Source organism: Pithys albifrons, chromosome 6 (assembly GCF_047495875.1).
Source record: "Pithys albifrons albifrons isolate INPA30051 chromosome 6, PitAlb_v1, whole genome shotgun sequence".
Lineage (NCBI taxonomy): Eukaryota > Metazoa > Chordata > Aves > Passeriformes > Thamnophilidae > Pithys > Pithys albifrons.
Genome location: NC_092463.1, coordinates 17036036 through 17061421, shown reverse-complemented (window position 1 = coordinate 17061421; position 25386 = coordinate 17036036). Strand labels below are relative to the sequence as shown.

Genomic DNA, 25386 nt, shown 5'->3' with positions numbered 1-25386 from the left:
GGGAGTTTCCCCGCCGGCCTGGGACTGTCCCGCCTCGCCAGAGCTGCTCGCTGGGGCAGACTTGCCTCCGAATGCCTGCCAGGAACTCTTCTTTATCGCTCGCTGGACCGTGACACCTGCGAAGTCGGTGCCAGATCTTCCCCTCGCTTTGCTAGGAGCACAGCCAGGCATCTGTTTTAGAGAGGAAAAACAAATTTGTCATGGTTTACAATGTTCTTAGAAAATGGCTTGTCTAGTTGGAATATAGATCCCTGTCAAGTTAGGCTTTACCTGGACACATGAGAAAGCCCCTGCCACAAGAGCGCACAATCTGTAGGGTGATTTAGGGATCACACACAGTGGATTGGTTCAGAAATTTCAGCAGGGAATTCTGGTTTGGACATTTCTTTTCAGGCAGGAAAGGTTCTTTGAGGCTCAAGGTGGTCTCCCCTCAATCCTAGTTTTTGATAACTAGAAGTGCTACAATACCCCAGGAAGCAAAGACAAGTAAAGGTTGGGCTGCATTAGTAGGAAAAAGAGTGTATTTCCCCAAAGAAATGCTGTTAACACTCTGAGAAGGTGAACGTTTCCCGTCAGTGAAGTTTTGCACTGTTGCTCTAATAGCTCTTGATTTGTGGTCTTTGGTGGATTTCCCCATCCACCAAGACTAGTTTTTCTATTACAGTATTTTTCATTTTTAATTTAATAGCACCACAGACCTGCTGCTAACTAAGAATTTCATGCCTGTCATCATGTAGTATAACACAGCTACTTCAAGCTCCAGAGCCATTGCAAGGGGAGACCCTCTGCCAAAAGCACAAACTCACAATATTTGAGCTAACAAAGCATCTCTGTTCATATCTGCACAGAGCCAGTTGCAACTACTGGGTATCATGTAGCTGAGCAGCTCTGATTCCTGTTAATGGAGCTCCTAAGATTATGTGTGGCCACTGTTTTAAAGAAATACCAGTAAGCTGCTATGCTTCTAGAATTATCTGCGTACTCCTGAATTGCACATTGGGCACACATTTCAAGGCATGTCACTGAATTAATTTACATGGTCAAACAGCTTTATTTTCAGTGTTCATAAAAGTGTGTTGTTTAACTACTGATAAGGTCCCTGTATGCAGTGCTGCTATCAAATGACGTCAGCATTTTCATGCTCAAGGGTTTTTCAGGCTCTCAGCAACTTCCAGTCCTGCCTTGCCTGAGCAGCTCTCCAGCTGTTGGACTCAGCAGTGTGGTAGCAGCCAGACTTTGGGAATGCAACCTCATCAGAGGCTGCCTCTCTGATGAAGGACAGGACGTTAAAAACAGTATTTTTGTCAAGGCCGTTAAAGGAAAAAACAGTTTAGCTTCCTTCTTAATCGAGGCAAGTCTCTGCTCTGTAATTTGAAGGGGTCCCTTTCTCACATTCCTGTGGCTCTTTTGTGATGGTTTGGGACACACCTTTCAGTCTGCTTTCAGTGCTTGAAAATTGAGAAGTTTATTTCAATAGGCAAAAAATGCAGCTGTGCATGGTAAGGGATGTTGACAACCCCATCTTGGAGAGAGGGGGAGAGCATTACCAGGTTGTGATTTTTTTAGCTGGGATGGGAGACTAACCTCTCTGCCAGCTGCCAATATGAACTTCCTGCCTCCTGGCAGCACTGGGAGTGCCTCATGCTCTGCTCCAGCACTTGCTAATCTTTCTGTAACTAAATCTTTCTTGAGAAACCTGATGTTCCCATGCCTGCTCTCAGCCCCACTCTTCTTTGTGCCCATCCCAAACTCTCATTGCAATCATTCTCACCAGTTCCTGGTGCTCTGCAGCTGCTCTTGCTCCTCATGCTGCCTCCACCCAGGGCACACCTGGTAGTAAGACCAAGCTAATAAATTGAGCTGGTTTTGGCTGGCTCTGCCAAACCACAATGGTCTCAGCTCCAGAAATGCAGGGCTGAGATACTTGAGCAGACCCATGCAGGGCCAGTAGAGGAGAATTTATGAGTCTGGGCTATGGTTCACCTCTCATATTCCCCAGTGAGGCCTGTCTCATCTGTTTTGAACCTCTGCACAGCAGACTTTTCACTTGTTGCTGAAGCTGTTTATGCTATTGGATCAAAACTTGCTAGTGCTTTCTTGGTGAAAGAGGAGTAGCCAGAAGACTGTAGAAAGAAGCTAAAAGCAGGAGTGCATATTATCATCTCTGGGCCTCAAACCTTTAGGAACTAGACCTGAAGCAGTAAATCCCCCATGTATAAGTACTGACACAAATGTTCTTGAGTAATTATTTACATCTGTAAACACTTTCAAATTGATTAAGACCCTTTTTCTTCACTTTGGGCAAATTCTCCAGTGAGCAAAATTTTCAGCAGGAATGCTGATGGAGGCTACAGCTTTGCATAAATCCAGCCTGAATTCTCCCTTACAATCCTTTGTATCAGAAACCTGATCCCACCACTTGTACACACTTACTGAATCATGCCATCTTCCATGTTAAAAATCAAGAGGTTCAGAGGTTGAAGCAGTGTTTGCACAGAGCACACTGAAATCTTTCAAGCACAAAAATAGAAAACATCATTGCTTAGTAGTTCTTGCCTAGTTTATGAAGGATTATATGAAATTAGTCAGTCGATAATTGCAAAGCTTTCCCAGCTCTGCTGAGAAACTTTCAGGGCAAGGAAGCATCTAACACAACTGCTTATGAAATATTTTAGTTTCAGAGACTAACATCGAGTTATGTACTTATGATCAGAGTTAAAATCCAGTATATGTTGCAACAAGTGATGGTCAGCTATCAGGACCTAAAAGCCAGGGTGTTATCAGGACAAGTCCAGCACACAAACTATGATGTCTCATGGCCAAACTCCATATGTAGCCACTAAATGAAGTTTTCTGAGTCAGAGGCTTTTTGAGAAAAAAAAAGGATTTTTCAACTTAGATTTCAGTTAAACAGCAGGGTACTTTTCAGCTGAAGTCTTTAAGAGGTTAATACACCTTCATCACAAACAACTTCTGCAGCCAGAGGATTTTACTACTATGAAAGTTTTTGCAGCAGAAATCTTTATCCCCCTGAGGTTTTGCTAGGAGAAATGTGAAACTGTTTCCTCATCCTCCCTGTCCTACTGGAGCCTGGGTTTTTTCCATTCCCATCAGAGCTTTTGGGTTTAGCAGACACCTTCCCTCCTCTGCCACAGATGCTGGGTGGGGTTCACACACTTCATTATAGAAAGCTGCTATAATGCAGTTCATGACTGTTATTTTTTATTTTCTCCTTTTATCAAATGAATGTTTAATATCATGTTTTCTTGACATAATCTGTTGTAATTCTGTTCACCATCTGAGACTGAAGCCAGTTGTCTCCTCCCACGAAGCTGCAGAAGGACAGTTTTGTTGCACAATGTCCGGCACTGTTTGAAAATGTTCCTGCAATGCCTAGAGGAGCAATTGCATGGAAATACTTTGCTGATCAAATTAGACTCTCTCTTTATCTCATTCAGATTTGATGGACTGTGAATTTGAAAACAGATTTGCTGGCTTGTTATGTCTTGCCATACGCAGATTTTCTTTGTACACACACAGTATGAACACAGTCTGATAATAAATCCAAGGCGTGCTCATCCTTCAAGCACCACAGCACTTTGGTCCTGTCTCTCCACAGCCAGCCACACATCTGTGTGACCTGCAACAGTTGCTTCTGAGCTACGTAGTGGTCTTCAGTGTTGTAAATGGCTGCCAGCCCCAGACTGGGTGAAGGCAAGGAGAGGTTCCAGGGTGGGTAATGACTGAGACACAAGGGTGCTGTTCTGGGCAGGCCATCAGGTTCAGCCTGCAGGAGTGACTGTGGGTCCATTCTCAAGCAGGAGCAAACAGTGCCATTTTGTCCTCAGGAGGCATTTCTTGCTGCTGCTAGTGTCTAGGAATCCAAGATGATGAATCCAGTAAATTCAGGAGGAATTATAAACCTTTATGTACTGTAGAGAAAAGGATGAAACAGAGCCAAGGCATGCTGTCCAATGTTTTTCAATTGCATCCTTTTCTTGCCTGGCTTCATTAAGAGCCCAATGCTCTTAATCTGGCACAAGTTTGGGAAGACATTGTCACACCTGCTGAAAAAAGATAAGATTAAATGTTAACATATTGACACCTTCTGCAATTTTCTAGAACTCTTTTACCTGCAAGATTGTGGGTACGTGGTGCTACCCCAGCTTTAAAATGATCTTGCTACCTGCAAAAATCAGATGTGGCATATCAGATGTGTCATTTGGATCCAAAAAATTCCCATACTTTCATCTTTATTTCAGTCCTGTAAGGCAATATATTTAGTGTTTGTCTGGATCCATACAGTCTGGAGTTTGAAAATTGCATTTTCATGATAAAGGGTAAAAGAGAAAGGTAGAAGCTTATCTGTCACTGATATCATGAAAATTTGAAAAATGAGTTATCTGAAGAGTTTCTGTCTTCCTTTCTGTGAAATAGTTGGACTCGGTTCAATACCAAGGTTTCAAGTTCCCAAACCTTCATTGTTGGGGGAAAAAAGCCCATAACAAAACAGGAAAGACCTGTTTCAGGAAAGGTTGTTGTATCACTGAAAAAGGCCCATGGAGCACCTGACTCTGAAATATACTTATTTATTATAAATAATTTCCATGGCGTCACATTAACAAACATAAAAGGTCACGAACTTCTGTATTTGAAGCAAATGTGTTTGACATCTGGGAACTGGCAGAAGTTCCTCCTGTGGGATAGATTGTTTGCACAGAGCTTTATTGAAGAATAATATTAAGAATGAATTACGAAATATTAGTGTAACCTAGTAAGAAATTATTGTAATTTACAAGCCAGAGAGATAATAGATCTCACAGAATTATTTCAGTTCATCTGATTCAAAAGCACATCAAGGAATGCTAACTGTGAGCAGGTAGCAGTGAAAATCTGTGGGGTTTAAGTGCTGCAATTAGAAACGGGCTGGAAGGAGAGGTCCCAATGCAGGCAATGGCTTCAACACACATCTGTGTTTTCACTACGCCCCCGCTGAGTGAAGAGAGCGAGGTGGGAATTGGCAGGGAGCCTCGGGAGCTGGGGAAGCCGAGGGCTGAGCGGGAAGCTGGGCCCTTCCTGCACACCCCCATCCTGGGAGCTGGGCATCCCCAGGCATCAGACCCTTATGGAGCTGGGGCTGGGCTGGGGTGTGAGGACCTGCGGGTTGATGCTCCTGCAGTGCATCTCCCCTCTCTTACCCCTGCCGGGGAAAAGCTCGTAGGTGCAGCCCTTTCGCTGCTGGAGGTGCTGTCCTGGCTGTGTGTGAAGCCCAGTCTCCCCGGGATGGGCTCTCCCACGAGGATGGGATGGTCCCACCTCCTGGGGTTCCTCTGGGGTGTCTTCCCAAACACTTGCCTGTGCTGCTGCCCAGAAGTGCCTCTTTCAATGTGGAAGAGGAGATGAGAGGCAGTTCTCCATGTCTTCCCAGTCTCCTCAGGACCTGGGCACCTGCCAGCCTAAGCAAAGGGCAGAGCAGGCAGCTGACTCATGGACAGGACATGTCCAAACACCTGCCTGGCCCCTTTTCATCCGCTGTCTTTTTTGGAAGCTCCGGGCCAGTGCTGCTGCCCTGCCCTGTGTTTTTACACCATCATCTCCCTGGAGCCTGCTCAGGGCCTCAGAGCTGGGCTGTGTCCCAAAAGCAGACACAGCCCTGCTCGAGGACAAGCAGATGTGCCTCTCCCTGGGAAGCAGGGGCCAGCCAGGTGTCACCCAGCACAGCAAAGGGAGCACACAAAAGGTCCTTCCTGAAAGGGACCGAGTCAAGAAACAGCTCCAGCTTGTAAAGCATGAAAATAATTTATTGTTTTCAGTTGTAAAAAACTGTATTTTGTCTTCTGTTTTCAGGTAAAGCAAACTTAACTTACCTTGCTGAAAGGGGATGACATCAAAAAGCCATTCCAGAAATCACTGCACTTTGGATCCACGGAAGTGAAGGAGCTGGGAAGAAGATCCATGGAGGCCGGTGACTGGTCGCCCACAGAAGCTGGAATGCTATTCTTCCATCAGAAATTGCTGGGTTCAAAAAGAGAACACATGCTGACCTCCAGGCTGGAGCTTTGGGCACATCCCTCAAGGAAAGGCAAGATACATAAAGCCATTTAAGAAATGACAGATATTGCCAGCCCACTCTAATTTTAATGCTTTAACCCAGCTGCAGGTTGTTCTGCTCTGTTCTCAGGAAAACACACCACTATACTCCTAAGGTACATGAAATAAAGGAAAGCCAACCTGCTTCCCATGCTCCCAGCCCTCACTGTGCAGGCCTGCCAGCACCACTGGCTGCTCCTTGCCCTTGCTCCCAGAATCACTGGGAGATAAGTGTGCTGTAGCCACAACGCTTTCCGGCATCACTAGGGATTTTAGGGTAGAAATAAGGATGCACTCTCACCCCAGAGCAGGGGGTTATGCATATTTAACTTGTCTTTGGTTATACACAAGAGTATTTAGAGAGGAGAGAACGTAAGGCCCTTCAGACACTGCTCTGCCAAACAGACTGAACTGGGTTACATCTTGGTGCAACTCAATCATCCAACCAAGTGGATGGGTGCAGGTGTTACAGAACAGTGTTTTACCATGAAGTTTAACAGCTGCAAACTGCAGGTTATTTATTCTTGACACTATTTTCTTGGGAGATTATTTTCAAGAATCCTGAGTCAGCACTAATAACTGTAGGTACAAATATTTATTTGCAGGATACAGTATCTTTGCTCTGTTATTTACCTGTAGTCTCCAAGCCAAAAAAATTTATACATGTATTACTAAGGCTGGCGTGCTATGGTGAGGAAATACTCACTTGCCTCAAGTATTTTCAGTTGTCACCATTGCTTTAACTCTTAGCTCCATAAAACTGAGATCATATGGTATCAAGGAATTCAAGAGTGAAGGGTTAATCATTTCACTGCAGCTTGGAGATTAACTTCACATTAAACCCATGTGCATTTGTATCCAAGTGACATAATGAAAAATGTGGTGGAAAATGGATGATGCAGTAAAGTAAACTAAAAATAAATGATGGAGGAACTGTACTTCACACAATCTATGAGATTCATAGTGAAGACATTTTATTACACATAGCACACGGTTTATACAGGGTTAGAACTATAGCTTATTGGCTAAAAGAGTTACACACCACCACGCTAGATACTTCCATTGGTTAGGACCTATCTCTCACAAGTCTCATGTTTATATTATTTCATCCTGGCTGTTTTCATACACCTGCAGAGTCTTGTGAATTCTTACTATGTGAATTCTCGGGGAGTAAACCTCTTCCCTATCAGCCAGCAGCAGCTGAGCTCTTTGCTGCTTCTGGCTGATAGCTGAGTCTCACAGGGCTTTCTATAGATCTGAATTACTCACTTTTGATTTTACTGTAACAACAATGCAGTCATTCAAGCAAGAAAGGATTTATTAAATTAGATGTCCATGATCTTAGAAAACCTAACTTAACCTTTCTCAGCCAAAGCTGTGGCTGTTCTCCCTCTTAAACTGATGTGGTGATACCAAGGATCCACAGGGATTTTCATTAGCAGGCAGATGGAGAATGTGTTTCAGTCCTGGGTTTTAGGGGGCCTTCATGATGATTTTGGAATGGTATAGTGACTGACTTATGCAAGAGTCCAAGAAAGGAGAAATAAAACAGGCTAAAAAGAGAAAAAATAGGAATGCATAAGTGCTCTTTAAAGATCAGCAATCAGCTGCCATTCTGGACAGTCCTTACAAACAGTGGCACAGACTATAAACATCGTTGTGAAAGAGATGAGGTCACATGTGTTGTCCTAATGAGTTATTGGTGTGAGAAAGTGTTCACCTGTATTAGATGGGAAACTGCTGTCTGGCTTCCTGGAACAAACACGTAGGGCTCATTTTTTCCACCACTGATTTGGCTGTGTGCAGGCTCACATCGAGTTTAACAACATTCAGCAGCACCCACGGGCCTGAGGAGGAACTGGTGCCACAAAAAACAGAGAGAGAGGAGAAGTCAGGAGTTCTGGTACACAGAATACAGCCCATGGGATTTCTCAAGGAAGTAGGATTCATATCTTACCCTTAAGGAAGTGCAGCAGGAGGTTAAATCCCTGCAGGGTATCAGTTTTACAGCCCAGCCAAACCCCATCTCTCCAGCAGCACAGTGTCCTTCCTTTACCAACTGGCTGGACAGCACTGACAGAAGAGAAAGAACAGCCTATTTCAGGTTTGTCCACTCTTGTGAGTCAGCTTCGGAGATACCATTGCGTTACCCACAGAGCTCTGATGAACAGAGTCCCTTGGCTGGGAGGATAATGTCAGAGCAGACTGGTCTTGCAATGTGAAAAGAGCAATAAAAGGGAAGGGGGTCACACTATTCAGTCCCATGTGCAACCCCATCTAAGTTAAACATGGCAGCATGTATAGTAAACCTAAAAAGCAGACTGTAGGCAGCTAGAGAAAGAGGGATAAAGTGGCTCAGGTCTGGAAATCTCAGATTAGGCTGCTTGAGCTCTATGCCAACAGCAAAGTCAGAGCAACTTTGTTTTCTTGAAGTGTCTGTTCTCTACCACATTGAGTGGAAAGCCCAGCCCTTCAGTACCTTCATGGATCAGGCCTCTTCTACCAGGACACCTCACTCTGGACTGTAGAACCAGAAGTCTTTAATCATGGGTCACAGACATATTTTCTCATTTTCTTTAAGCAGTTCTAGAGTTTTCTTCTCCTGAAATTTTGCAGCTCAGTATTCCTGCACTCAGCCTCCCCTTTCAGTTTGCACGTGTGCCCATTTCAGTGTAATTTTTCTTGAGCATGTGATTCAGAATTAATGTGTGTGAAGTGTAGTGAAGGGAAATGACGTGTCCTCGTGATACTGCAAATGAGCAGCAGCAGTTCCTTTGAGTTCATATCAGCTTTCTGAGTGCCTTGTAAATCATCACAAGCCCAGGGAATGGCATATTACCTACCTCACTTCTGCAGCGAGTTATTTGAGTGATAAGAATGTGAGAGTGTAACTGTGTGACCTAAGTTCATTCACTTTCCACAAAGCAAACCAGAGCCAGTCTTGGCTGTCCTTGCAATTTGATGAAATAAGAACATTCCATGTGCAAAACACAAACCCAACCAACAAACACTCAAACCCCATTAAGCATGGGTCATTGAGTATGGTGTGGGTGGAAAAGCCTTTCTTTTGCTAAAGTCACAAGATATGTAGTGCAGGTGGGAGTGAGAACTAGCCACTAGTTAATGATTTATATCTGAGGAAACCAGTTCAATCTAAATTATCTTCTATGGAGACAAGTTTATTCTACCAAATGTAAGCCAAATTCTGACCATAGACTCACGATCACTGGACAAACCCTTGCCTTCACAGGCTCCAAAGACCCAGGACAACTGGGAGAGGAAAGCGGCACCATGTCAGGCTGGGAGAAGAGCTCATCCTCTGGGATCCTCTGGAAACCTCAAAGTACAGCAGCATGTTGCAGCATGTACCCTGTGCAGCCTCCCAATATACTCTCCAAATGTGTGGAATAAAACATGGCTGTTGCTTGGGGGGAACTGGGTAAGGAAGCCGTCCCCACCATCAGAACCAGTGATCTGCTCCAACCTTCACTGGAGTTGCAGGGGAAAGAATTGCCTCAAATACATCAAGCTCCTGGTACAGATAAAGCAGTATTACACAAAATGTTAATCTGAGCTTTATCACACATAAATCCACCAGGAAATGAAGGTAAAATACACACATAACTCCAAGTATGGGCAATTGTGTAACATAAAAACTGTGAAGGAAAATTAGCTTCTTGAGAACTAATTGTATTTTGCTTTGAAGTTTTCTCTTCTACTGTCTGTACATTACCAGCATTTATGACCAGTAGATGTTACCAGTATCACTGCTCCTCATCCAACTTGCTTTGCAAAGATGTTACGTAATTCTGGCATGAATATTTGCAATGATTCTATATGAATCCCACTAAACCAGGCAACTATCAAAATAAGCTAGAATTCAATTATAACTTTTGGGAGCAACATATTTATTATTTAAAAAGCTTTAAAATAGTCCCTACTGTCATATTTAATGCAAATTGTTCACAAGCTGTAAAACAGTGCAAGAATTAAAAGCTCATTTTCTGCAATGAATGAAGTAATGGTTATAGGGTAAAGGGGCAGGATGAGGGACATTGAAACATCCATTTTAAATTACAGTAAAAAAACCTGTTTTTAAAAATAAAAAGAGGACTACAGAATATAACAAGTTTATTAATCTCAACAGCTTACAAGTAAGAGCTAGGGAAATGAGTGTTTAAGAAGAAACAGAAGTTCTGTGGAGCACCCACTGAGCTGGGCAGTGCATCCTCCTCCTTGCACCTCTACAGGCTGCAGGATAAACTGTTGGTATAAGGCAATGATATATGGGCTACACCTAAAATTTTATTTCTGGGTTTCTGGTGTTCAGTGCATCTTATTAGGTGATAGATTGACCAAGGCATCATGGTTTTTGAAAACTGATGCTGCATTCAAACACATAAATGCCTCCCTATTTTTATTGAAGTGACTGTTAGCATTTCCTAAGCAAAGTTAAACTGCTTCATACAGCAAAAGATTTGTCTCCGAGATCCTGCACTTGAGAGCGTTCCTTAGTGCTTTTACATTATCGTGGTGTGTCCTCCCCTTGCCCTTGGCCATGCCTGCCTCCTTCTTGGCTTGACCATCAAACAGCCATTGTGTCTGTATCATGATAAGGATCAACCCTTAAATCCTGCCGTGGGGGACAGTGATGCTGGAGGTCAAGGAACGAATTCTTCCTTTTCCAGATGTTGTGTGGAATGTCTTAATTTCAGAGCTATTTATAGGCTACATAGGCACTTATCTTTCTAAGGAGATAATCTTCTTTTTAATATTTTGTGTTTCTGGATGATTATTTTTGTCCATGGCAATGATACCATAGCCAAAGCATTGAAGGTTTATTAATCAGCAAGCTCTTTTTTATTGCTTTTCTGGTTCAGTTTTAGTTTTCTCATCCATGGTGACTTTACACTGCTGTGAACCGAATGCTGTCACTTATGCCATTGTCAACTCACACCAGATCAGACTGGGTAATTCTAAGTGAGCACAACCCTGGGAAATGGCAGAGGGATACACTAAAGCTTCCTTCATGTAGTATATGTGTGGTAGGCAACAGCTCAGTCCTTTTAATTTTGGTAATTTTACATTTTCCATGGATGTGTAAACACAGTGAGAAATTTGATATACACTATGATGTAAATCTGCACTTGACATCATTCAGAAGTCAGTGATGTTACCTCTCCTTCATCTGAGGACATGTCTTTAAGACCTTTGTGCCTTCCTCACTGACCTGGGGTGCAGGCCTGGGTTAACAAGTGTTTCTCATCACTGTAGGAGCCCAGAGATCTCTGTTGAGCCACTGCTCTTGTTTTGGAAGCAGTTGGTTTTCCTGCTCCCTGCTCCACTTGAGTGGCATCAGATGTTAGAATCCAAAGGAGCATTTTTAAATGATGAACTAGATTCAAGTTTACTGACCAAACTTTTCTAAAAGATAGGCATTTCTCATGAATACTGGAGAAATCTGGTCTTGGATTTTTGAATTGTGTTTGCATTATATGTAGGCAGCCAAGAAACACCACGTTTTGAGAATTTTTGTCAAAACTAACCTTTGTAGCTATGATTTTACATGTTGGTTGCAGAACATGTGCAGCAAGTTGCACATCTCCAGGGGAAGGTCTCAGTCTTTACAAACACATGCACATGCATTACTCAGCATGCTGCAGATTCTCAAGGAAGTGAACATAATCCCTGATAGGTTACAGAGAGGAACAATTTCAGTGAATGATGCATGAGCTGTGACTATGCAAAGGCTTGGGCATACCTTCATGTTTTAACAAAATACAGAGTCAAGTGCCTGTGTTGGCCTTTGAAGAAGAAGAGTGAGAAATCATTCATGGAAATACATCAGTGAATGTCTTGAAATACCAGAGGGAGTGTTGAAGAGTGAAAGGTTATCTCAGGAAATTTCCAAGTAACCAAAGGTAGTACCCAAAGAGAAAGAGATACTGCAATCATACTACTATGTATTTACTGGAAACAATCTTTCAGCTCTACTGAAATATGCAAAAATAATACATATCTGCTTATACTTATACCTCTGACACTGAGATTTGAGGCTTAAAATAAAGCTGGGCTAAACCTACGTGATGTGAGGTGTTTAGTGATCACTGACTTCAGCATAGTGATGATTGAACTCTCTCTGACTGGGGTCACATACTCAGTTTGCAAATTGGAAAACCTCATCCAAGTTCTGTAAAGCCTAAGGATGTATTGCATAAGCATGTCCTTATCAGACTTATTAAAAAGTGTTGAGATTATCAAGCCAACATGATACAGATGCAGTTTCAGGAGAAAAGTGGTCAATTAGGACCTAAAAGAACATCTCTCATCTTCAAAACTGAGGAGTTGTGGGTTTTTTAAATCCTATTCATGAAGCCAGGCTCTGCCAGCAGGCCGGGCAATCCCTTCAGCCATTCACATCCAATACTTAGTTGTAGGGGTGCCCACCAACATGGCAGTGGTGCCTCTCCAGTGAAGTACACAAAGAGGTTGCACACTTGGTGGGTGTAGAGGAACCTGACTGGGAAATAATGGATCTGCCTTGGCTGTGAGCAAAGCAACTGAGGTTGGTCAGACCTTAGAAAAGACAAGTAGACTACAACTGATATCCAAAAAGCAAAATGAAAAACGTTAAGCAGTGCAAGAGAAGTGGAGCTCATTCAGCATGTGCTTGCAGTGGATGACCATAAGGAGCTCATAAGGAGCTCCTTTGTCCAGGACAAACCCCAGAGGGAAAATGAGTGACTTCTGGGATACAGGAAAGGGAATTGAAAGAGAGTGAGTATTTCAGGAGTCCTTGGTTGCTGAAGTGTTTCCTAAAGATCCCTTTGTTAATCAGATACATTCCCTAATTCCTACATTGAGGTGATTGCATCATTATTTACTTGCTGCTGTAAAAGTGTATCTGCCTTGTACCCAAATTCTCCCTCACGAGGCTTCATCAGTATTAGCTGAGTTACACAGGAGGATCAGTTTGGCCCATGCAAACCACTAGAGGGATCTCAGAGATTTGAGCTAAGAACATGAGTAGGTGAGATTTCCACATCCGATGTGCTCACTTACAAACTTCAGTTCACGCTGCACTGAAACACGTGAGGAAAGAGACAGGTGCAGTATCACAGACATCCCCACACAAGAATCTCTGGACCATTACACTCTCTGTGGCACTCACCCTTCAGCACATGTCACCTTTCTGGGGTAGGGTTTCTGTGGAATCTCCAAAAATCTCCTAGTTATGACCATCAGCCTCAGGCTGCATGCATAGCACCTGCTTTGGGGTTGAGCTATTCAAAATTGGTTCAAAGACTTAAAGCACACAGTATGATAGGTGTAAATAATTTGTCTGCACTCATGTCAGATAAGGAAACAGAACTTGCTTGTGCCATGTGATCTTACAGCTCTTTGACTTCCAAATGCAGAGCCACACTACCACTTCTGCAGCTCCTGTGAATTCTCCTTGCCCAGAGGTACGTGTGCAGTGCTTCACACAGCATTGAAGAGTCTAAGGACACCTGTTATCTTTCCACTGAAGAGCATCAGTCATGCAAATTAACACCAGCTGACCGGTTTGTCCATCCAGGATAGAGATTTATTTTAACAACAATGCCTGTCAGACTTGAGTAACATTAGGGCATATTTTTACTCCTTTGTTTTTTAAACATCTTTGTGCTATGACATTTCCATTGTGTTCTAATGCACTACATACTACAGAAGATATTCAGTAGCATATTCTGTGAATAAGCCAGACTGGAGAATTTGCATGACCACAAACTCTACTGATTACATTGCTCTGTTTGCTCAATATGTAAGTTCTGCTGATGCTGATACCATGTTTATGCGACAAGAAAAGCTGAGTCTTCTAAAAGCTAAGTCAAAAAAGGTAAATATGAGTACAGGCCCCCAGCTGAAAAGGAGAGAGCTCTGTGTGGATGGCCCTGGACACCACACTCAGGGATGGTGGGTAACCAGGTCCTCAAAGAAGCTTAGTTATTTTCTACAAAGTTATTGTAGTCAGAGAATCATCAGTTGAAAAGTGATTCTGTGGGATCCAGCAAACTCTTAGGTGAGATAACATTTTGTTGCCTGTGTGAAAAAAGTCAATCCCCTAAAAATATCTCAAAGCCAAATAAACCAGATGATAGGACCCACTCAGCACTATAACACTGGATTATTAATCTCTTGCCATTCTTCTCCCTTTGGCACCTAACCCAACTAGCATGAATCATTTGGTTCATTTATCAGAATAGTTTATCCTTCCCAATTATGATAATCTGTATCAAAGGTTACTGCCATTTCTGCTTTACCTTTTTCCCAGTTATTGCACTGGCAATAGCTGCTTACAAACATATAGTGAGGGGCAGTCTTTCTCCTGAGGACCTACATTTAAATAGATATGTCTATTAACCATATGGTAAAATTCCTTGTATTAGAAAATCCTCTGCAGTGGGTTAGAATGAAGAATCATTTTCTGAACAGACCTGGAATTCTGTCTGCTTTTACAGAGTCCTGGCCTCAAAGGAGAACATGAATATGTGTAGCAGTTACAAGTGTGCACTTTTAACTTTCATGCTCTAAAACCCGGGCATGTATAGTCTTTTTTTATTTGGTGAGAATTGTTGTAACATACAAGCCTGGGATGGTCTATTGGAAACAGACCCCTGACTGAAATGAAGAGTTTAGATGGTATAAACTGCTGGTAATTTATTATTTTGAGATTAGCATACATTTTGGCAAAGTTTAAGTTGGCTGGAGTGATAGTGAGTGATGAAAGATGTTATGGTGGTTGAGAAGTGGCTGAATTCCTTTGTTTCCAGACTTTTCACTTTTTTTTAAGGCGCAGAATGTTTATATAGAAAGTGTAATATTGTTTTATGAGTATTTGCTGGACCCTGCTAAAACCAAGCATTCAAGCTTTACTCTTTTAACAAAGTGTTTTGTTATGGAATTCCTCTGGGTTTTGATGTTTCTAAATTAGGGTTAAATCGGGTTGGTATGTGGGGGCCATGGGAGAACAGCCCAGAAGTGAGAAACTGTCTGATACCTAACAGGGCGTGCTTCCTCTCCAGGGGGTGATGCGACGGCAGGAAGAGATGACTTCTCAACTGGGCATGAAGAAGCCACAACATAGGGGCACAAAATGGGGGAGAAAGGGGCTTTTAAACACTGGGAAAACTTCCAGCATGTTAGGAGTTTGACATCTTCAGTGGAAGACCCTGCCTGTCCTTTGTCTGTTCTCTGGTACACCAGAGCCTGCGTGTTTCCCATGTTTCATTTCCATCGTCTGGGACACATGAGCACTTTTAGTGCCATGGTTATAAACCAGCATTCCTCCTTCCTGGTCATCTCTACTTTTCCCTCCAAGACTGTGGTATTTGATGAGCCATAACACACTCAGGAAACAAATTCTTTTTTCTGGTATTTCTCTGCTCATTTCCTTTGCATTTATCTTCTCCAAGTCGGCTACTCACAAAACAAATTGGCTTCCTACCCTCAGCTTGGCCCACTAAACCCTGGAGTCAGACTCTGGCCCTTTTTTTTTACAATAAAGGACAGCCTTTGTACAGAGCTCTGAGCTGCAGCATCCTGGGATGTTGTAGCAGCACAGAGAAAACCTTTAAACCATTAAGAAATGGAAGCAGCTCAACTCAGTGTTTCATTGCTAAGAGCATCAGGGCTTCCTTCAAGCTGAGTACAAGGAAAAAGAGCAGAGTTTCTACTAAAGCTAGGGAAAAGCAACTCCAGACTAACTCACAAAGCTTACTGGACAAGACTCAAATTTATGATTGTGTCATGCAGTCTGTGTTGTGATAACTTTCCAAGTCTATATTCTCCCATTTAGTACTCCACCAGCAAAGACCTAACATAATGCTGCTACTCTGCTCCTGCCTGCTCACATCATAATCTTCATAAACTCCTTCTCCCAAGTAGCACTGAGCACTTCCAGGCCTCAAAAAGACAAAACAACTGTTATCTTTCCTGCCCTAGCAATGCTGGAGAGCACATAAACCAGTAAGGAAAAAATGAAGCAGAAGAGCTTGTTTCAGACACATTTAAGAACAAGGCTTGCGAACCCTCATCCCTACTAAAACAAAAGACCAAAGCGCCAATGGCTTCAACAAGCTTTATGCCTTAAAACTATACAAATTTTAATTCCTTTTTCAAACTACTAAACATATATGCTCAGCTTAGCACTGAGCAGCCTCAGCTGGAATACTTTTCACAGTTATGGGCACTGCGCTTCAAGAAAGATGTGAACCAACTGGAAAGAATCCAAATGAGAGCAACAAGAATGATCAAAGGTCCAGAAAATGTGATGTATGAGGAAAGACCAAAAGAATTGGGTTTGTTTAGACTAGAGAAGAACAATCTGAGGGGAGACATGACAACAATCTTCAGACACGTTAAAGACTGCTGCAAAGGGGAAGATAAACTGTTCTGTATTACTACTGGAAGTAGACTAAAAAGCAACAGATTACAATGTCAAAGATTCAGATTGGACTTCAGGAGAAACTTTATATTAGTTACAGCAGTTATACCTGAGAAAACAATGCCTTTGGAAACTGTGGGATCACACTGTTTGAAATTGGGGCATTAGTGTAGTCTGATCTGCTGTGTGGTAGAAGCATAAATGATAAGACTGGTCCTAGTCCTTTTCAGCTTATTTTCCCCAGTGTTAGGAATGTAGGAGACAGACTGCAGGAGAAAGGAACAATTAATTTTTTCTGAAAGAATTTTGACAAGTCTGACCTTAATAATCTTTGAACAGGAGATTATTTGCAGCCATAACTACAGCCATTACTACTTTGTAGCCCTTACAAACTGTTTGCAACTCTCACATTCAGGGAAAAATGAAATTCTGATTCTTATCTGCTCAAGTCCCTAATTATTCAGACACTATTCTGGCAGCAGAAGCCTGAGTCAAAGATCTTGACTGTAAGTAAGTTTAAAATCCTACATGTAAAACACACCATCCAGTGATAGATTTCTCTGAACTCTGTTATATAGAAAGATTTAATACGGGAAGGAAACCAAACATGTGACACTTTGTTAGAAAGTAAAAGATTACATAGTACAACATGTATTCTGGAATGAATTTACAATGAATTTTAACTATAAAATAGACTCAAAGAAAAAACAGGTGAAACTAAGACAAATGCAGGGTGAATTGAGACAAAGTGCCTGACTGATAATTCCAGAGATAATTGGGAATGTAAGTTAGGACTTCGGAGATCCCTTGTTTCAATAGGTGGGGTTTTTGTTTCTGTTTCTGCTTGTTTGTCTGCTTTCCATTCATAATGAAAAAAAATTAAAAAAGGCAAGATTGCAAAAGCCAGCTTTTTTCTCAGTTTCTTTGGTACTTTTTGCTAAGCAGCCTTGGAGCTACAAAGGTTCACAGTCTTTCACATGCCCTAAAAGTGTTTACAGTGAAAAGAAGAGTCCTTAAAATACATGACCACATAGAGAATCCCATGGGATCTGCTGACAATACATCTTCAGATGTCTGCATCCTGGTAGGGACTGTGCACGAAGAGGCCTCCTGCTCAGACAGGCATAGGTCACTGGGTCTGTGGAAATAGTGATTTGGTTTGGAGCTGCTATATGTACTGGCTTGTGAGGAGAGAGTTCTGCAGAGGAGGAACTGTCTGTTTTGGTTTAATGTTTCCAGGGCACAAACACAAGGTTTAGAAGGAGTACTGTGATACGAATATCCTCAGCCGGATGACAGAACTTCCTCTGAAGTTGATGACGGTGTTAACAGTGATCATTTCCAAGTCCAACTCAACAGTACGAGGCCCTTTCACGGGGCGGGTCATCACCAGAGTAGCACTGATCGGTCCTGTTTGCTGTGCACAAAACAAGAGAAAGCAGGTGAGATTGCCAAACCAGCTCTTCAAAACTATTCTCCCACTATGGTCTTCAAGCAGCCAAAATAGGTGTTTTCTGTTGCATTGTTGGAAAACCACTGCAGCTGATGGGACAGGGCTTCATTTCAGTATTTGGCTCCTTTTCAGGGATTTGTATGAACTATCACCTTCTACAGTTTGTAAAGTCCTTGGGATCCCTACACATGAAAAGAGCTATTGAACACAGACACTTGCTATTGCCCAAATGGAAAAAGATGAAAACATGGATTTAGGATATAAACAAGTAGTGATACCTTTTGTTCGTCTGTTTGTTTTTGTGAGGTACTCTTTAGTTTGATGTAAAGGACAGTGTTACTGTGAAGCAGCGAACACCGAGAAGGGGTGATGTTAATAGGGCTTGGAGGACAGACATACTCATGTGAACAGGATCCAGGCTTGTGGGACGTTGTGTATGTGAAGGGCACAAACCTCACCCTCTGAAGAGAACTTTGAATATCATAGAATCATAGAATCAATTGGGTTGGAAAAGACCTCTGAGATCATCGAGTCCAACCCTTAGTCCAACTCTAGTCCTTTTACTAGATCATGGCACTCAGCGCCACGTCCAACCTGCGTTTTAAAAATCTCCAGGGATGGTGAATCCACCCCCTCTCTGGGCAGCCCATTCCAATGCCTGATTACTCTCTCTGGAAAGAATTTTTTTTCTGATATCCAACTTAAATTTCCCCTGGCAGAGCTTAAGCCCATGCCCCCTTGTCCTATTGCTGAGTGCCTGGGAGAAGAGACCAACCCCCATCTGGCCAGAACTTCCCTTCAGGTAGTTATAGACAGTGATGAGGTCACCTCTGAGCCTCCTCTTCTCCAGGCTAAACAACCCCAGCTCCCTCAGCCTCTCCCCATAGGGCTTGTGCTCCAGTCCCTTCACCAGCCTTGTTGCTTTCCTCTGGAATTGCTCCAGCACCTCAATATCCTTTCTGAACTGAGGGACCCAGAACTGAACACAACACTCAAGGTGTGGCCTCACCAACGCAGAGTACAGGGGAAGGATCACTTCCCTGGTCCTGCTGGCCACGTTATTTTTGATACAGGACAGGATTCCATTGGCCTTCTTGGCCACCTGGGCACACTGTTGCGACGGCACTTCGGAAAACCAGTCCTTTATTAAATGGAGGCAGACTTTGCAATGTCTGGTCAGAACAGTGGATTATGTGCATTTAAAAATCAGAGCTGCAGATGTTAAAACCAACTGCAATTTGTTTTCCATCAAAAAATTACGTAGACAAAGTGGGTCGTGTTTTACCTCGAAACTGGGTGGTTGTGTTACCTTTGATCAGAAAAGGCTGACATAGCCATGAGCAGGTGCTGGGTGAGCTGCCTAGTCATGCTGGGCCTGGTCCCAGTGCCTTAGCATGAGACACAGTGTCCCTCCTGCCCAGCCCTGCCCACCCACCGGTCAAGGGAATGGCTGTGTGGTCAATCAATGGTGATGGGTGCTGGAGCCTCAGCACCTGGTGGATTGGCCCAGACAAGGGGAAAATGTCAGTGGGATCAGTAATGACTTTGCAGCAGGAAAGCTCTTGTGAGATGTAAATGATCATAGCAGGACCACTTATCAGTTCAGGGTTGTGAAAGCTTTTCCTTTTCTTACAGTGGTAATCTGAAGCTCTTGTGAGTAATGTGTCCTGGAATCCATCCCACTATCGGTCTCCATGGGGGATGGGAACTGTCAGTAGGCACTGAACATGACTTAATGAGAATATCAGAGCCAGGTTTTGTCTAGGGCTGAAAAATCAACCTCCTGATTGACACCATTCCTCATGGAGGTGCCCCATTTGTGCAGACACCCCATCACTCCCCCAAGTCAGTGGTGCAGTAAGGTTGACTGGGGAACAGAGATGTCTTCTGAAGAAAACTCAGATTAAAAAAAAAACCAGGTAGCTATGTTTCCTCTAACAGTGTCTACATAAAATGTGTGTTCTCAGTGAAAAAATGCATAATGAATGAAAGAACCCAGAAAGTCAATCCTTGGCATAAAGTGGTGGAGTTTTGCTTACTTCTTTGTTTCTCACATTTTTCAATTTCCAATTAATAAAACAGACAAGAAATGTTGAGTCTTTTGGTGACAATTACTGATTGACCATCAAATAAAAAAATAAAATCAATAGTTTTTCTTGAGCATGAGAGACTTGAGCTATTCTTAGACATGGATGCAACCCTGGGCTTTTCTAAACCTACTGTCTCATAGGAGAAGCATGTTTGCTTTGAGCAGGTTACTTTCCTGAGAGATTTAGCAGTTCCTGTGGATTAGCACATTGCTCTGCACATCTGCATGTCAAAGTGCCTCATACTGAAGGTGTAAATGATATTCATTAAAAGCTGAGTTCTGCTATCAGCACATTCAGCCGAGGAGAAGATATTCCCTGTTTTCTCTCAGGGAGCACTGGACTTACCCGCATGTAGAATTCTCTGCCCTCATTCCCTGATTTGATTTGGAAGATGTAATAGGCTCCAGGATAGCGAGTTGTTGCTTGCATCTGAAAAATGTCTGAAGGCACAGATCTCCCAGACACCATATCCATCACTCTGTACAGGATGGTGAACGGTTGATCTCTGCACCCGGGGTTTTCAGCTGGACACATGCAGCGGCTAATTGTCAGAGATAGAAACGGCATCAGGGGTTACAAATTCCTGTAATATTTGATTCTTTATATGTAAATACAGATGCATAAATAAATAAACAAAGAATGTTGTTGACTGGCTGAAAGAATCAATGAAACTTGTACTGAATTTTCTCACTTTTAGTATTCTCTGTATTACTATTCTGGCCTGCCTATATCACTGCTTCCTTTTTCTTGTCTTCTAGGCCAAAATATCTTGGCTTTCTTTATCTTTAGATCACTGAAAAATCTGTACTTTCTGTGGAACAGCTCTGCAGGTGTAGAATACTTGGTACATGTTTGTTCTTATAGTAATTTAAACTGAACTGTCCTCAAAATAATGTTTATTAATGGATCATTTCACAGATCATGCTACATAAATGTAGTGGTCTTTGTTTAAAAATATTTTATATACTACATGAAAACATACAGTGAGACATCCTGGATCAAACCAAAGCTCTGCTGTCATCTGTAGAGCCTTAAGGAAGAAGTGGATAATGAGCTAAGCCTACAACACTTCCACCAACAGCCTCCAGTCGTTTGTCATCCAGGTAATTCTTGAAGCAAAAACATCTGCTTTGTATTTATCAGCTCTTAATGCATTTCTTATCTATCAGCTTTTCCAGCTTTCCTTTACACCCACATGAATTTTTGGCATCCACACCTGGCTGTGACCAGAAGCTCCACAGCTCCTTCATCTCTCTCTGTGCAGTCCCTTTTCTGGCTTCATATGACACTCCCAGCTCTTCTATTGAAAGCAGAGCAGCCAGGCAGGCAATCCCTGCTCATTCTCCTCATACAACTCAAGGGTTCATATTTGACCCCTTTCATAGATGATGGGTCCTAACTTAGTTGCGTCTCACTAGGAAGTTATTGCATTCTTTTGATCATCCTCATTGCTACTTATGAACCTTTGGCCAGTTATATTCCTTTTGAGAGGAGGGAAAGGGACTGCACAATCTTAAAGATGTGGAACACAATGACATATGCTCCAAGGATATTCTCTCCCTAATAACACCTCAAATTCAAGTTGTTATTCTGATATCCAGTGTGTACTGCAGATCATGGAACTAGAACAACCCTCAAATCTCAGTTTGGATGGATTATGATCAGATCAGTGCTCTTTATTTAATTTGCAAATTTGGGATTGTCTTTTTACTTGATATATTCATCTACATGGAATTTCCTCTGCCATTTTTACTGCATGGACATTAAGGTTTATTCTGCAATTTTTTCCTACCCACTCTTTTATTTACTGTCTTCAGATACTGTTGCTGACTTTGCCCATCTCGTGGTTTATTCTTTTTCCCAGATTGCTTTTCATGGACTAAGTAGGTCCAGCTCAGACCTCTGAAGAAGAACTTCAGTGTAAAAGTTGACAACTTAATACTGCCCTCTATTAATTTTTTATCTTTCAACTTCTTACTCTTCCATTCCAGGGACTTCTCTCTGTTACTTATGGCTGCTTAATTTCCATAATAACTCTATGAGGGTCTTTTCAGAAGCCTTTGGAAACCCAAAGAGGCTGCATCAGTCCACGTGCCCTAGCCACATGCTGCTGATTTCTTCAGAGAACTTTAATAAAGTTATGAGGCAGGGTGTCCCTTTAGAAAAGCCATGTTGTGAAATTTAGTAGACAAGGGCCTTTTTGACTGTTTTTTCTGTAACATTCACTACTGACAGCAATTTCAGACAGTTCATCTGGCATGGCCCCAATCAAGAGGCTTCTGGCATTACAAACACCCAATTCCTTCCACAGAAAACACAGATAGAAGGAATTCACTTGACTCTTTTACTGACCACTTCTAGGCATATGCCACAAATTAAGTGCAGTCCCATCTAGATATGAGCGAAAGTCGGCAACCACAAAGCTCAGAGATCAAGAGTTCTTCAAACTGCTCTGAGAGGATTCTATAGTTGGGCTCTGGAAAATTTAGATACAGAGGCTTCAGATATTTCAAATTCGAGTTTAGGACTCTACCACCTCTGAGGGTAGGTAAACCCAAAACTAAACAAACACTATGTGTCCACACTTCATCTGCCCTAGTTCAGAAAGCAATGTAAATAGATGAATAAATTATAATGGAAAGAAGCTAATTCTTCCTTTCTTGCCTTTCTATAAAACACATGAGCATCCCAGGTAACAGGGTTTAGAGCAAACACTGTGATTGAATTAATCTGGACTGCAATATATAAAGATCTATCTGGAACTGAAATATTTTGAACCCCAGGCAAATACATACAAAAATGTGGAAGAAATAAGGAATTTTTAGAAATGTGGGCTTTAGTTTTTGCTTGCTCAAATAATTCCCAATTGAGAGGATAACAATGCTAACAGCCCTATCCAGATATACCCAATTTCTGGACAAGGCAGATCAGTCTGTGAACTATTTGGAACTTTTAACCTTTAAACCATAGAAAACTGCTTGTATCCTGCTATAATGATCATCAACTGTTTTAAAGTACTTCCCAGGCACAAGCTAGTTACCATTTACAGGAAATACTCATACTAATAAACAGGCTGCATTTGAGCATATGTGAAGTCAGTTAGTAATGTAAGTAAATGTCTCTTATTACATCATAAACCTTGCTGTTTTCTCTCCTGATATTTTTTTGTCCATTCTAACTTCCTACACATCTGAGCATGATACCTAGTGACTAGTAAGGAAATGCAATTTATTATTTTTAGAAAGCCTACCAGTGGTAAATGCAGCGACAGCACGTATGTATAACTTTTGTGGCTGGGGGTAAGTTACTCACTTATCATTAATCTGGATATAAGGCTCCTCGCATCGTACTGGGTCTAAACATTTATATTCTCCTGGGATATTGAAACACGTTTGTTGCGCAGTGCACGTGAAGTTTCTGATTTCACATTCATTGATATCTAAAACAAAAGGAGCAAGAGAAAGGCTAAAGAAGGGAAATATGTACAAGACACCGCTCCAACAAACTGGTTGCCAGCTTAAGGAATTGCCCCAAAATGAATACAACTCTTGCACTATGAGAAGTGGCCTTTTACAGCTGTCTCCTCGTTAAAGATCAGTTTTCACTCCATTCAGTTTTGCTTGTTAGAGTGTTCCCATATGCTAAGTGCTGCAAAAAAATGGAAAGTAGTTGGCTGCTCAAGCTTTCTGACCTTAGAGAATGGGAAAATAGAGACGTGCAACAGAGGAGAGAGCATTTGAGGTCTTTCCAGTGTAGCTGTTTCCTAGTCAATAAAGTCTTACTTAAAACAACACACTAGTTCACCTCAGTGGGACTATTCACGTGACAACATTCTTACCAGAATTACATAATTGGCCCCTACGAGTATTTCACTGTGCAATGCCAAGACCAAGCATCTCAATTCTTGAAAATCTCTTTCTAGACACAGGATATATTTTCTGGTCCCTTCAGGTTTTAAACAGTGCAGGAATGTTCTTACCTTGGCAGCTTCTACTATCGTCAAGCAAATTATAGCCCGAAGGACAGATACAGTAGTAAGAACCAGGACTGTTCACACATTCGTGCTGGCAGAGGAACTCTGAGAAGCTGCATTCATCCATGTCTGCAGTGGAAAAACACGGTTTAGTGTCTTTGGCTTTACTGTCAAAAGAGCAGTCCCTCAGGCAAGTAGCCATCCAGACTACCTGCCCATCGCCCCAGCTGGAGGCTGGCACCCTCCAGCTCCCTAGAGGAGGTTACCGGGGCAAGATGCTATACAAGATGTTCTTGCTTAAACAGTTTTTTTCGAGGAAAACCACAGCTGCTTCTGAACACAATGCATGGCTTGCTTGTATTTATTTATTTATTTATCTATCTTTTCTAATACCTGTCACCACTTGGCCATGTTTTCAGTTCTGTTTTACGTCAGAGATTGAGATACTCCAACAACAAAGCTGAAACTGTAATTTGAAAGGAAAAACTTGGCAGTAGTTTTCTTTTTTTCCCCCTTTTATTGGAGAGCAAGCTTCCCTTTCCCAGGGCCACATGGGTCCCAGCAGAACTCCTGCAGCCAGCCCTGTCTGTTTTATGTTTCTTAGCCTCTAGCCAGTTACTTCTAAGTCATTCCAGCAAGATTACAGAGCTCATCCCAGCCTGGATCAGACCTACTGGAAGGCCCAGCCATCTCCCAGATACCCAGGAAGCTAAGCAGTCCATCAAATCTCTGATTGAAAGCAGAACTTGTGCTCTTTTCCCCTTGTACTCATGAATTGACCAGTCATTGTGTTCTGCAGAACTTTGCTCAATTGACAAAGACAAACTTCAGAGCTGCACATGGACTCATAGCTGACTGAGGGGAAAACACATGGGAAGGCACTGTGAGGAGGGAGGCTGCTGTTAATCATTTCCTTATTTCCCTGTCCAGGGGAAGAAAGAAACAAAGGCCAGAGCCCAGCCAGGAACTCCCAAGTTCTTATTCCCAGCTCTAACATATTGACTCTCCCAGGCAAATCACTTTTACTCTTCAGACTGAATTTCCCTTTCTTCTAAATTGGGCCCGGTCCATTTATCCACTTCTGGTGTTTTGTGCAGATGGATTAGAAAGTATCTGAAGTCCAAATATGTTAAAGTGGCTTTATGGCTGAAATCACGTTATCAAAAGGGAAATGAAAGGAACTCCACACATACATAGTCCTGTTATCGTGTGAGTTTCCCTTGTGAGTTCACTGAAATAAACACCTTCCTGACAAAACATGGACTGAGGGCTGACTCCATCAACTAAATGAGATCCCACCCACTCCCTCAAGGCAACCTACCCAGACTTCCAGCACCCTGAATTCATATGACCA

At 42.3% G+C, this 25386-nt stretch overlaps 1 protein-coding gene across 2 annotated transcripts in view; it reads right to left on the bottom strand.

Moving 5' to 3' along the window:
• Positions 1-17082: 17082 nt before the first annotated feature.
• Positions 17083-25386, bottom strand: part of FBLN5 (fibulin 5) — a 50966-nt gene continuing 42662 nt past the window's right edge. For both annotated transcript variants that reach the window (XM_071557656.1, XM_071557655.1), the window contains 4 exons: positions 24039-24161; positions 23372-23498; positions 20405-20600; positions 17083-17933 (listed from right to left, as the gene is read on the bottom strand). In XM_071557656.1, the coding sequence (XP_071413757.1) occupies positions 17772-17933; positions 20405-20600; positions 23372-23498; positions 24039-24161 (608 nt within the window). In that variant the 3' untranslated portion in view covers positions 17083-17771. The remainder of the gene's footprint in view (positions 17934-20404; positions 20601-23371; positions 23499-24038; positions 24162-25386) is intronic.